Source organism: Bidens hawaiensis, unplaced genomic scaffold (genome assembly GCF_021521415.1).
Source record: "Bidens hawaiensis isolate Kalapana, Puna unplaced genomic scaffold, B.hawaiensis_p1.1 tig00008947_1, whole genome shotgun sequence".
NCBI lineage: Eukaryota > Viridiplantae > Streptophyta > Magnoliopsida > Asterales > Asteraceae > Bidens > Bidens hawaiensis.
Genome location: NW_027491651.1, coordinates 854,069 through 868,818, shown reverse-complemented (window position 1 = coordinate 868,818; position 14,750 = coordinate 854,069). Strand labels below are relative to the sequence as shown.

The 14,750-nt window shown below is 35.9% G+C and overlaps 1 protein-coding gene across 1 annotated transcript; it reads left to right on the top strand.

Annotated features, from left to right (window-relative positions):
* The first annotated feature begins 287 nt into the window (after nucleotides 1-287).
* LOC143530546 (disease resistance protein At4g27190-like) lies at nucleotides 288-4,308 on the top strand. The gene is made up of 2 exons (XM_077026047.1): nucleotides 288-1,041; nucleotides 2,191-4,308. The coding sequence occupies exons 1-2, from the start codon at nucleotides 507-509 to the stop codon at nucleotides 4,173-4,175; spliced, it is 2,520 nt and encodes an 839-aa protein (XP_076882162.1). The 5' UTR covers nucleotides 288-506; the 3' UTR covers nucleotides 4,176-4,308.
* Nucleotides 4,309-14,750: the final 10,442 nt, after the last annotated feature.

The following is a 14,750-nucleotide window of genomic DNA, read 5'->3' as shown; positions in this document are numbered from 1 at the left end:
CATTTATTAAACTAACAAACGTAAACGAACTTCCCACCGACAGTTCACTGAATGTTCGGTTCGTTTACAGCCCTAGCAGTAAGTTCAACGACCGGATCGTTTTATGTGGTGTACGCAGCTAGTTTCATAAAAACAAACCCTAGGGGGGTTAAGTGTCATAATTGAAAGTCAGGATGCATTTTGGACATATTCTGTTATCCTATCCTGATATTTGTGTGAAATTTACACTTAATAAACAATTCTTGTGTTAGTTGACAAGTAGCCATAAGAATTAAACCCACCAGCTCCATTGACCAGCAAGTCAACTATGTTTACCATTCTGCAACCCTCATCTACAGATCAATTTCCAGCTTTACAAAAGCAATTTTTTGATAAGCTTCTTGAATTCTCTGTTGCTCTCTCTACCGAAAGGTTCTTGTTGTATAGTAATCTTATGTTCTAGATTGTTGTACAGTCCCATATACTTAGATTAGTTGACTGTAAATTTTTAAGAGTAAAGTTGCCGAATGGCTGCTGATTTAATTGTTTCTATTGCTGTAAAGTTAGGAGAATTCATATTTCAACCTATTGGGAAATCGTTTGGTTATCTGTATCATTACAACAAGAACCTTATTTCTTTTCGAAATCGAGTTCCGGCTTTGGAGAATACTAGAACTGAGATTCAAGGTTTGGTCGATGAGGCAAAGAGAAATGGAGAACATATTCTACCTCAAGTTGCAGAATGGCTAACAAGTGCAGATGGGCTTGTTGATGAGTCAAGAAAGTTTCTTGGTGATCATCAAGGTAGCCTGTCATGTAGCAACGTAGTTTTACGCTACAGAGTTAGTAAAAAAGCCAAAAAGAGAGTGTTGGCGGTTAATAAGCTTCTAGAAGGTGGTAAGTTTGACCGTGTTTCTCGACAAGTTCCTCCACCATTGTGGTCTGCCTCCACAGGTGATGTAGAGACTTTTGATTCAAGGAACTTAACTTTTAAAGAGATTATGGAAGCACTCAAAGACGATAACATAAATATCATTGGTGTATATGGTATGGGCAGTGTTTGTAACATCCTACTTTCGGTTATAATAATAAAATAAACTTCGTCTATTTTATAGTGGGTCGTTATCGGTTTAGATAAATAGAATATGAGTTGGGCTGTTGTTGGGTTAAATGGATATGGGTTATAAAAGAAAGAAGGAGAGACCATGGGGCGCCGCCCCTAGACCCCGCTGCCAGGGGCGCTGCCCCCGGACCCCCGTCCGTTGAGGGTTATAATTAGACTAGAAACGTGATATGGGTAGTGATAGATAATTGATACGTGTGATTGTTATACAGTTAGTCGTGCACAACTGAAGAAAGGAATAACTACCACGTTCCGACTTCAGGTGAGTTTCAAGCCCCATTCCTTGTTATGTTTTCGGGGCTGTGTGCATACTCGATGTGATTAGTTAATACACTTATCCTAAGTGATAAGTGTATGCCATATATGTATTATGTGAAATGTATGAATGATTTCTTGTCGGTAGATGAACTATATTCGGAATTGCATGTACTGTCAGGAAATGGTTGATGTTATATGTATGACGTAAGATGAAGAATGATTGATGTATGTACGTACGAAACTTACGATTATGTATATAGAAAAGTATGTTATAAAGGTATGGAAGAAAGGGTACCGGACCCTAATAATATCCGAGGATGAAGGGTGACCGGACCCTAATAATATCCGAGGTATGTAGGACGAATGCTCTTTATAACGTAAGGTTAGTTTTGTATGTGTATAAAAGAATGATGGACAGGTTAAGTATGCAATGCGTACCTACGGGCACGTATATGTGTATGTAAAGTAAGTTACGTGATTAACTAGAACTCACTTAGCGTAGCTGACTTTTAGTATGCACGCAGGCAAATAGGTTGAGGCAGCTCGCGTGATTGAAGACACATGGCATGGAATCGAAGATACTGGCATCTCGAAGAAATGTTGTGATATTTTAAAGATTATGTTTTGTTTTAAATGACTATGAATGTTTTATAAGACAAGATTTGAAGGTTATGTAATACGTTATGGTTGAAGTTTTATATTCCTCGTAAAGTTTTAATTAACTCTGATATTTAGAACTGCACTTATGAGTAAATCCAACACCAAAGTATGGCTACCGGTAACGGGGCCTTACAAGTTGGTAAAACTACTCTTGTTAAAGAATGCTTAAGTGTGTGTCCTTGTAAATGTCTTATCTAAATCGGATGCTTGGAACTTATTTGGCAAGATGGCCAATATCACCCATAATTCTGATATACATCTGCTAGCGACCAAGGTAGTTAAAAGATGCGCAGGCCTACCAATTGCAGTTGTAACTGTTGCACGAGCTCTTAGGGGAAAGAGTAAACATGCTTGGTGTGATGCACTTTGTCAGTTGCAAAACCCTCCTCCGAGAAACATTAAAGGCATGCATAAATATGTGTACTCGTCGCTTGAATTGAGTTACAGTTTTTTGGAAACAGATGAACTTAAGTCTTGCTTCTTACTTCATAGTTTGTTTAAAGAAGACGTTGAGATTCCGATTGAAACTTTAGTTAGATATGGCCTGGGGTTAAGGCTGTTTCAGTATGTTTATAAGTTAGAAGCTGCAAGAGACAGGGCATATGCATTAGTTGAGAGCCTCAAAGCTTGTTGCTTGCTTTTGGATGGTAAAAATGAAGAGTATGTTAGGATGCGTGATGTGATAAGAGATTTTGCTATTTTGGTTGCAACTAGTGGTCAAACTATGTCTCTGGTAAGACATGATGTTCAATCATTTGGAGGTCATATGGGCGAGCCTCTCACTCCTTTTTCTGCAATCTCACTTGCTTCAACTAACATTACTCAACTCCCCGGTGGCTTGGTTTGTCCAAAACTAGAAATTCTGCTATTACAGTTTCAATCTGACTCAATTCAAATTCCTGGGAACTTCTTTGAAGGGATGAAAGAGCTTAAAGTTGTATCCATGAGCGACATGCCTATTTTGTCATTACCTTGGTCAGTTAAATCTTTATGGAAAATGAGGACATTGTGTCTTGAGCGGTGCAAGCTACGAGACATGTCATCAATCGGAGAGCTGAAGAGCCTTGAAGTTTTGAGTTTTGTTGGTTCAAATGTAAAGCGGTTGCCTGAGGAAGTTGGACAGCTTACTCGGTTGAGACTTCTAGATCTGACTGACTGTGAAGAGTTGACCACAATTCCACCCAATGTGTTATCAAAGTTGTCTTCATTGGAGAGCTTGAATATGATGAACAGTTTTGTAAACTGGAGTGAAGATAAAGAAGATATGCAAGGAAATAACCCATCTCTTAGCGAGTTGAAAATGTTGTCTTGTTTAAGATCCTTAGAGGTGAACATCCTCAATGTCAATCTCATCCCCAGAGATCTACTCTTGGAAAATCTGATCAAATTCAAGATTTGTGTTGGAAGCTATTGGTTGGTTAGCCTTACCCATAGATACTCAACCGCTTTGAAACTTAGAATTGATGAAGGTATTATTCGTTTACCAGACTGTATTACCCTGCTGCTGAAACAAGCTCAATACTTGATCCTAGAATACTGTCCACACGTCTTAAAGAATGTTCTGTATGACATGACAAAGGAACACTTCCAAAACCTCAGGGGGTTAGAGCTATATGGTAATTCTGACATTGAATGTATAGTTGACACGGTAATTTGTAAACCAGGTGTTCTCTTTCCTTCTTTGGAGAAGTTGGAAGTAGTTTCTATGGAAAATTTAAAAGAAATATGCCATGGACATCTTCCCGCCACATCATTCTCAGTACTACAGGAATTGGATCTAAAATACTTGCCCGAGTTTGTTTGCTTGTGGAAGGAAGGGCCCGAGGGAGACATTTGCCTTGTCAACTTAAGAAATGTATCTGTACATACCTGTCATAAGTTACAAATTATTTTTCCACAACACACTGCCACAGATCAAGGGTTGCTTCATTATCTGTGTATATTCAACTGTGACATTCTCCCGGGAATATTTTCGGACAATATCACGGTTTCAGGTGAGGAAATGGTTAAGATTGTGCTCCCCAAGCTGAACACGTTGGAGCTTTCTCTTTTGCCCCAGCTAAAGACTTTCTGCCCCAAATTGAACGAGATGTCAACTTCAGATGACGGCCATGACATGCCTCTCTTCGGTTGTAATGTATGTGAAGACCCGTAATAATCTTTTTAAGCTTTCATAACACTTGCTTTATCTTAATGCAATTTTAAAGCCCAACACAGATAAAGAAGTGGTGCAGTTTGACTTTTGTGATCAAACAAATGATTTTCTTCAACTTCATTCTTTTTACAATGTTAATACCATCATGCTCTCATTATTGTTTAGGTATAAAATTCATTCCAAATCAATCCAGCTCAAATATAAATTGCTTTTAACTTCCTTTTATCATAATATAATGTTGTCATAAATTTTGAATACACCGTTGCCACGTTAATATTTCTACGTAGGCCTTGATATAACAAGTTCACGTAATGTGTGTCGTGTGAACAAAACATATAGGTAAATATCTTTTTTTCTTTACAACAACTAAATAAATTATAAAGACAAACTTGATTAACTTTATCTTTTTTAGTGTTTCCATCACGATACTTAAGTTTACAAGTACCAATGTTTCCGCCGCAACGCGCAAAGACGTTTACCGGTAATAATAATAAATTAGAAGTAAGTAACATGACTGGCTTGCAACATTTTAGGTAAAGTATAGTTACAAAAGATGGAAGAATTTTTGTGTATAAAAAGAGCAACAACTTTATATGGAAAGGATTGTAAAAGTTATAGTTGTCCCTGGTCTTAAACAACAAGAAGCCATGCGTACCTCAACAAACCATCATTACATTTACACACCACCCCTGCTGCAGCAATATATATACATATACATACATATAAATTAATATCAATATCAATTATTATATTTCTATATACATACATATACATTAATATCAATATCAATATCAATATCAATATCAATTATTATATTTCTATATCTATGACATCCTCCGTTTTTTCTGCCGGATTCCACCTTCTTCTTCTTATTATTATTATCAATATCAATTTCGAAACACATGCATCGTCATCTTCTTCAAATCTCTGTACGCCATTATTACACCATCTCGATTTCATTATTTTACTATTATTTGTATCTACTTCTATTAATTAATTAATTCATTACTTACCCATCTCAGATTTCAATGCATGTTATTATACAACCGTAGATCTGAATTCTGATTAGTTCTTTGAGATGAGTTTAATTTCAATTTCAATAATAACATTAGGGTTTGTTGGTTGGTAACTGGTTAATGCTGATGGTAATACTAATACTAATTGGGTTACTTCAATGGGCTGCAGACCTTCAAAACCTGATGATCTGCCATTAGTGATACGTTGCAGAGAACGAAAGAGGCTGATCAGGTCTGCTGCGGATTACCGGTACGAGTTATCGGCTTCGCATTTGGCTTATTTTCATTCTCTTAAGGATATAGGTTATGCACTCTCTAGATTTGTTGATGAACAGCTTGTTATCCCTTCACCACCTCCATCATCTTCCCCTGTACTCACATTGCCTTCAGATCAGGGTAAAAGTAAGAATCTTGGCTCGGTTTCTTCGGGCTCGGTTTCGCATATTCATACTGTTGGTGATGGTGATCATGAATCTGAACCTAGGTCTGACTCAGAATCTGATTTGAGTTCATCCTTGCATCATATTCATGTACATGGTGATGGTAATGATAATAATAGTTATGGTAATGGTAATGGTTATGGTAATCCGCAACCGTTTTCGAATGAACCTAGAGGACTGCATGATTTTGAAGGTGTAAACCAGACTAATTGGGGTGATCCATTGCCTTATGTTATGAATCCATTTGGATTTCAGTTTCAGCCTCCTTGGGTATCGAATCTGGGTGACCCGTATGTGGTTAACCCGTCTGCGTCGCAGTTTCAACCTCCTTGGGGGATGTATCAAGAGGGTTTTAATTCTTACAATGGATATGGTGGGAACGAATATTCGAATTCGAATACGAATCAGTATGCTTATTATATGAAAAAGTCTGCACCGGTTAGACATACCGTGATTCAACCAGAGGAAGCAAGGGCCTTTCAAGAAACGAGTGAATGGGTTGACCCGATGCATTATGATCCATACGGGTACGGGTTTTCTTATGGTGGTGTAAGTGCAACGCCTCGAGAACCAAAAGAAGCCTAACAGTCCTCCTCCGCCTCCGCCGCCTGCAGCCACGGCGTCTGATTACTTTAGCTTTTTTGATACTTATGATGATGAATACCGCGGGTATGGATATGGATATGGATATGGGTATGGGTATGGATACGGGTATGAATCAATGGGTATTAGTCCGGATTCTAATGAAGTGAGGGAGAGGGAGGGGATTCCTGATTTGGAAGAAGAAACCGAAACCGAGTCTCACGTTGAAGAGGCTGTAAAAATGAAGAAATTTAGTACAAAGAGAGATCTTGATGAAGGGAAAGAAGAATCTGATGTCAGTTCTTGGACGGAACCTTCTAGTAGTACCGAAGATAGTTTTAGACGAAAACCACCACCAAAAACTGAAGGCACTGCAAAGCCAGCACATGTTGAATCCGCTTCAAATTCAGTACCATTTGATGATAAAGGGGCACATTCGGTTCACAACACTGAAGTAGATTTAGTGTTGTGAACCGAATGTGCCCCTTTTTCCTAATTAGTGATTTTGATCGAATTGTATGTGTAATCACACTTGTTTTAATTGTATATTTAGTTTTGTGAGTTATTGTTGCAATTTAGTTACATTTATTGACCTTGTCCAGTAATAGACTAATAGTTTATAACTTAGCAATTGTTAATTGCAATGATACAACTAAATAATACAATTACTCGGCATAATTATTGTTTAAACTAAAAAACCAATCAATAATCGAAAATTGGAACAAAAAGTGTTATAAGCAAATTTAAAACTTAAGTGTGTACATATATGTTTCTTTAGCCAAAGCCACTGGTTAGATCATCTGTTTTGGATATATGTATGAAACAGTTAACACTATCGCGCATAAAATGACTTAGAAGACAAGTTTGGTTCCGTTAATCAATTATTATAAAATGACCCATAAATTTTGGTTTTTGATATATAAGCTCAGGATCGTCTGAAAATTTCTATACCTTGGTCGAGCCAATGAGTAATAAAATATAAAAGTTATTTCTTAAACCACGTTAACGTTATAACAATAAAAACATCAAATACAATAATAGCTAATGGCTAACCGACGATTCGTGAAGCCCTCCTAGCATTCTTAACAAGTTGCTTGATCACCTCTTCACAGTTTATATTATCTAAGATTTCTCTCTCGATAGCTATCATTGTCAATTCATTAAATATTTCTTGGGACGTTGTTGATCGTAAGTAAGATTTTAATAACTTCAACTTTGAATATTTTTTTCCTACACATGCCACCGTGACTAGAATAGTTAACAATATTCTATGTGCAATCATTGCATTTGAGAAATTATCTTGGGTCTCATTCAACTTCATGGTATATAATGTGTCTAATGAGCTCAACACTATATAAAGTTCCATGCCATCATTATCCAATCTTCCTTGAAACTAGAGTGTATTTTTCAAGAAAATTACAAGACAATTTAAGAACATCTTCAATTCCCCTAAAGTTATGTGGAACGACAAAGCCCCGAAGACGGAGGCCATATTTTGATCGGCGTTCTCTCTCTCTCTCAAATGTTTTTTTTATTATTTTAGTTATTGATTTTGGTATGGGCCAATAGCTTAAGCTTTACCAAATGGATTATGAATAAAAAAATGGGCCAGATAATTTTAAGAGGATCAAAATTCAATTATATTATATAAGATTTAATTTTGAATACATATGATTTAATTCAAAATCCATATATATATATATATATATATATATATATATATATATATATATATGCCCCTTAAAAATCGTGATCCGTTGAGGGTTGAAGGTGCGGCTCACCGCTCACGTACCTCGAAGGCCACCCTAAAACTTACACATGTTGGAACATACATGCTATTTGACTTTTATAGTTTGACTTAAATAACATGAATTTATATTGTTTTCTTTACAGTTTGACTTTTAGAGGGTAATTAAAGCAATAAGATATGCAATTCCACTTATGGTTGAACGGGTCAAAGTGCTATATCATTATCATATATGACATTGGACCCATCCGACCGTGAACAAGACCCCAAATCGGATTAGTCTGCTACTTAAAAGAGAGTTGGAAAAGAGAGAAGAAGATCCAAATCCTATCTTCCTTTAGACAAATGTGAACTCTTTGTCACATATACCATGTTGCAGGTGACATAATTTTTCTTCATTTTTCTCATCATTTAGTTGATTTGATAAAATATGCAATATAACTCAAACTTGAGTATAGTAGTTGTTACCGGTTTCTCTCGTTAAGTTTGTTCAAAGCCTTCAAATCTTTATTAGTTGACTTTAATTTGTACATTGTTTGTGGTATAATTATGCACTATTAGTAGTCATAGTGCTGCACGGGTTTGAGTTTGCTTTTACATTGTGCATGCATCTTTTATTATGGTGTCTACTTGACATCATAGGGTATCAGTAGCTCGTAAAATAATAGTCAAAATAATGAGAAGTGGACTGCATCTATAGTGTATGATATGCTTATGTGTTTAACGTTGATTTAAACATGCCATGTCTCTATAATTTGAATACGCTTATCGTACCCACATTAAACATAAGGTTTTAGGTTTGCTTGTGGATTGTGCATAGTTCTTTAAATAAAGGTCAAAATAATTAGAAGTTGTCTGCAATTATGCTGTTTAATATGCTTATGTGTTTAAGCTTGATTTAAACATGCTATGTGCTTATAATTTAAATATGCTTATGGCACCCACATTAAAGATAAGGTTTTTATATTGCTTGTGCATTGTGGATGCACCTTTTACTATCTATGACTAACATCATTTTAGACTGTGTTGTTCGTTAATAAAAGTGATAATTATGACAAATGGTCACTATGGTGTTTAATATACTTATATGTTTAAGGTTGATTTAAACATGCTATGTGTTTATAATAATTTTAATATGCTTATGGTGCCCACACTAAACATCCAATGTAAAAACACATAAGTAATGAAAACCTTTTTTTTTCTTTTGTTTCTAACTATTAAATTATCTTATAATGTATTGATTTTAAAACAATTAGCATAACATTAATGATGATAGTTTTATGAGGACTACTTAATCACATAAAAGGTTGAACTGTCAATTACATGGAACGATATCAACGTTCAAGGCTGTATGGAAGTACTTGTATTTTGCATCATAACAAGGCTACCGGCAAAGGCCGTCGCAACATGTAAGGCAGCTTGCAAAGAATGGCGTTGCATGCTATCCACAAACGAATTTGGAGAGGAACACTCATTGACTTCTTTAGTTGAAAAAGCGACCAAAAATTGTTACTGGTTGGTAGGATGAGACAATATTTATCCCATTGACAATGAAACGACTGTTTGTGGGCCTCCTACGAGGATTGCCTTCCCCATCCACCATTTAACATGCCCGTTGTAAACCTGGCACAGTTGAATGGCCTGCTGTGCGTGTCGCTGCTAGAAACCAATAATTGGTAATTTGGAACTTGACGATCATGGCATATAAATGACTGCTCGCAAATGATTCTCATGACCTTTATATCCCAATCAAACACAATCTTCAATTATGCAATACCCATTCAAATGACTACAAAGTTTTTCATATTAGACGTAACACGGGTTCCATTACCAGTCACATCTACTCAAGAAAAATGGTCACTTGGAGACAAATACCCTTCACCACCAAATCCAAATACGCAAGAACGACTACAATTTGGTCGAATGGAACTCAATTTCAACGTAGTTTGTACTTCACCATTTCAGAAACTTGGTTTATAATTACGCATGTAGTTATTAAATTCGACACTCGAAAGGAACAAGTTACCGAGCTAACCTTCCCACCAGTTCCATCAAAGTCCAATTTAGGACGGACTTAGGAAACATTCAAAACTCCCTACATATGCTGCTAACTCTTGGATGGAAGAACATATCACACAACTTATGGTCCCTATAGGGAGATCAGTGGTCCCCATGTTCTTGATGCATGCAATGCCACCAACATCGCTTGGACCATGGATACCAATTACCCCCAATGCATTACAAATGGCTCATTGTTTGCTATTAGTGGCGCAACAAAGCTATATGAAATAGCCAAGGTCAGCAAACCCTTAGATCGCACACACCAAATGAATTAGTTTAGCATCAACCAAGGTATCGTGATCAGCTAGACGGTTGTCTCACCCGCCCTATAACTATTTTACATATAATGATTGTCCTATGTTTTTCCTTTACATTTTATGATTGCTATAATAATAACGTTGTCCTTTCGAATTTTTGTTTATGTATGTGTTTCCTTGTGTTTATCTATTGTACTACAATTACTCCCTTTATAGAGGGCTTGCATGTATGCAAATGTTTTGCCTTGCTAAGGTCGGCCATGTTTTATTATTTATGCGTGTATGTGAGCTTCGTTGTCCTTATAATTTATAAAAATTTATCAACAATAGCCACGACAAAACAAACACACCCTTGGTAATACCATACATAATACATCACAACTAACATAGACACAACACAAAGACTAAACAACAACTGTATAATTTTACATGATTTTTTTAACAAAATAATGGAATAAATTGTTGGTTGAATATGTGGTTTATGGGCAGAGTACGCAGAGCGTATCGGTTTACAATTCTACAACAACACCAATGTCTAGCCTCCCTTATGTCACCCCATTTTTTTTCATCTTCTGATTAAATTTCTCTATCAATCCACAATTAACACACATTTAATCATTTATGTTGATTAAAAATCACAAAACCCATAAACCTACTTTATTAACAAATATTTCACAAAACACAATATATCCAATATATATGCATACATCCACAACATTTTAGTTCGCACCCCGCACAAAAAACATCCAACAAGCCATATGCATATGAGGCAACGCGCTCACACTGGTAACCCATTACACACCACACCATACAATACAAACCAATACGAGATGATACTTTGGGCAAACCCGCGGCAACGCGCGGGCACTTCTGCTAGTATGATATGAAAAGACAAATAGAGGGGAAAATTAAAATTTGCGTATGTGGTAGAGTTAATTAATTGAAATTAAAGTTTTATAATAAAGGTATGTTTTGGAAAAGGTTAAGAAATATGTTTGCAACCAATTCTAAATGTAGTAGATATAATTAGTATTACATTTAGAATTGGATGCAACTTGATAGCTTTCATTTTATTATTCCTGTTTTTGTAAAGTTTATATTATATATTTGGAAAAAAAAAATTAGAAACGATGTTTGTATAACTGTTCCGTCTCTCACCCAAACCAGATTACCGGCCGATATATATAACCGTTACTAGCGGTTATAAAACTGCCAAAGTAAATAACCGCTACATTGCGTCTAAATATCGTTACCGGAGGGTATAAAACGCCGATTCACCGGCCCGTCACCGGAGGTTATAAAACGCCCTCTCCGGTCGTTTATTTTTTTACTCCTTCGCAAATGGTTTCCTAAAAAATAAAATTGCAAACCCCAATTTCGCCTAATCGATAGCATCTGACGAAGGAACTCACAATTACTAGAGCGGAACAATGATCCCGCTAGTAATATCAATCAGCGGAACTAAGATGAGTTTCTTCAAATCTGATGGATACCCGTTTAATGTCGATCGGTTTCAACAAATTTTTACTTGAAATGGGGGATTATGTTACTGCAAGGGTCTGGCGGTAGAAACAAAGAGAGGGTGGTGGTGAGATTAAGAAGAAGATATATGGTTGGTTTGTTGTAACTTCTTCATAGAGTTGTTGTTTTTATTCTGCCCTTACTCACTTTGTGGTTTGTTGATTTTCAATTGTTCCCCTCAAGTTCACCTATTAAGAATTTTTTATATTAAGCATTACATTTATTATTTATTACAATTTGTATAAGAATAAATAGAATATCACTAAACGAGTAACATTTTAACTCTAGGAATTTTCTAATAACCTTCATATATTAAGCATTACATTTATTTATTACAATTTGTATCGGTAGAAATAGAAAATAACTCTCATCATTTAATTTAAATTAACTATTAATTATTTATGTAACTAATTTTAGGTAATTTTCTCTTAATATGACGTTTTTCTAAATATACTAACTAAAACGAGTCTCATTTTTTCAAACCAAGGAAAAAGGAAGTATGCTAGATTTGATTCAAACCTAAGTAGCAGCGATATATGTAATCATACAAATATATCTCCGCCGCAACGCGTGGATAAAAATGCTAGTTAAAAACATATATAATTTATCGTAATTTTCTGAATAGAAAAATATAATTAAGTTAGGAACGAACCATATTGGATATGACGATAATGACTGAATATAACTTTTGTATTGATTACTTTAGTATTATGAATATCATTTAGCATAGTTTAAAGTTAATTGATATCAAAGTAAAATTATATAATGTACATCAATAATAGTTACAAGACATGGAGGAAAATGCTACTGGTTATTTGTAAGTTACAAGTTACATACACCGTAATATATGATGAAATGCTAGATAGAAAAACTAATTAAAATTGGCACGTATTTTGAGATAAACAAAAAGAGCAACGCAGAAACGTTAAAAAACAAACAGAATTAACAAACCGATGTCGATGTGCGGAAGTGTCAAACCAACAATAATTGACTTGGATAATCCTTGGAATCGTATTAGACTAAGAAAAGAAAATAGTAGAACGAATTTTTTATTTTGATGATGTCCATGGTACCCCTCTGTTAGATGTTGACCTTATTAACCAACCGTATATATTGTTTTACTTTTACATCGGCCGTTTTAAAATTTAAAACTTCCAAGCCCATTGCATAACTCCCAAGCCCATATCTTTACTTAAATTAAAAACAAAACCCCACTAATTATTAAAAGATTAAGAAGCATTAACTATTCACTTTCATACTAATATCCCCTTTCAAACGTACAAGCACAACTCACCAATCACACATAATGCAAACCATCACTCTAGTCACAACCAAAACATGAAAAAATATCACCCAGAAGTAGTATCATCAAATGTATAAATTTATACAATATAATCAACATTCAGGAAGCGAGTAAGTCGAGGCAAACAGAGAAAAGCTAACAGAAGAATCACTATGACGCAAAGGGTGCGCCTGCTGACTTGACGACCAAATATAACTCGACGATGCGTTTCCTGGGCTGGGATAATATGATGACAGGTGCCGCGAATTCAGAGGTGATAGAGACGGGTATCCCAACGAGTTTGATGAGATCAGATGAGAGGCCCGGGATCTATGTGAAGAAGACGCCATGTTTCTAATGTCTAGTGAACTTCTCGATGGAGTAATATAAGGCGATTGGTGGTGGCTGTAAGGAGTACTTGAAATAGAATGAATCTTAGTAGGTGAACGTGATGTATGACCTATTTGCATTGCCCGTGATGATGATGCGTATGATGATGAATATGCAGAAGATAGTGCAACTGATGAAGCTATGGAAACCGGGTTGGATGAAAGCAATGGTGTCCGTTCCGAGGCTGGTGTAACACCCTTGGCAAACACAACATCGTCCCACTCTTAAGCTATCCCACATCGGCCGTGGACAAGAGAGATCCTTGGTTCATAAGTAATGTCCCGCCTCTTAACATCACCAACGCGTTTTGGACTTAGTTGGCCATAAAGCACATGAAAACTCCATGGTTAAGCGTGCTTAGGTGGAAGTAGTACTAGAATGGGTGACCACCTGGGAAGTCTCTACCTGGGCAACCAAAACAAAGCCGTGAGTTCTCGGATGGGCAACCCATCGGGGGCAAAGCAGACAGTATTGGTGGTATGAGAGGTCGGGGTGTCACAGATTGGTATCAGAGCCACAAGACTATAAGATAGGTGGTTAGACGTAACGACCTAGTATAGTCTTTACTTCAAGGTCCTTATACGTGTTTCCTAACGTGTTTACCCTACTTGATTGTTCAATGCACTTGTTTATTTATATATACTTATTTATTTCATCAAATCATATATATACACAAATACTCGAAACATACTGAGGTATCCTTACCTTACTTTTATTTAATTTTTTATTTACACATGCACGCACGTTCATAATAATGTAAGTATCCTTATCTTACCGCGAAAACATTAGTTTTTATTGTGTTTTATGGATCACAAGCTTAACTTGGATCCCGTTGTTTCAAATCTCCTTAAAGATTGTCTCACATGAGATGACCACTTTAAGTAGTCGAATGCGAGCGTTCCATTCGCCCTGCTAATTTTCAGTGTTGAAACAATAGAACCGCGGTGGTTCGTGGACTAGTGTTTTGACATGACGTTGTATCTTGAATTATTGTGTTATTATTGTTATTTGAGTCGAAAACATGAAAAGGCGCGCTGGTACGTGCACATGTTTAGACTCCAACAAGATAATTTTGTAAAAAGGTTTTAGGGTCGGAATATCAAGCCATGGTGGTTCATGCACGATTTTTCTGCCTTTAAATCTTAAAACATTTTTATTACGTTTCAAGAATTTAAACCATTTTACCTTTATTTTGTTATAAATTCTTATCACAAGTCTTCATTTATGAATGTTATATTTTTATTTATTGTTAATAATTCTTATCTCGATTTTATATGGT

Excerpts from the sequence above, each read along its gene's own strand:
- LOC143530546 (XM_077026047.1), top strand. The coding sequence starts at position 507 with ATGGCTGCTGATTTAATTGTTTCTATTGCTGTAAAGTTAGGAGAATTC. Across the intron at positions 1,042-2,190 it reads ATATGGTATGGGCAGTGTTT|TGTGTGTCCTTGTAAATGTC; the intron begins GTAACATCCTAC and ends AGAATGCTTAAG.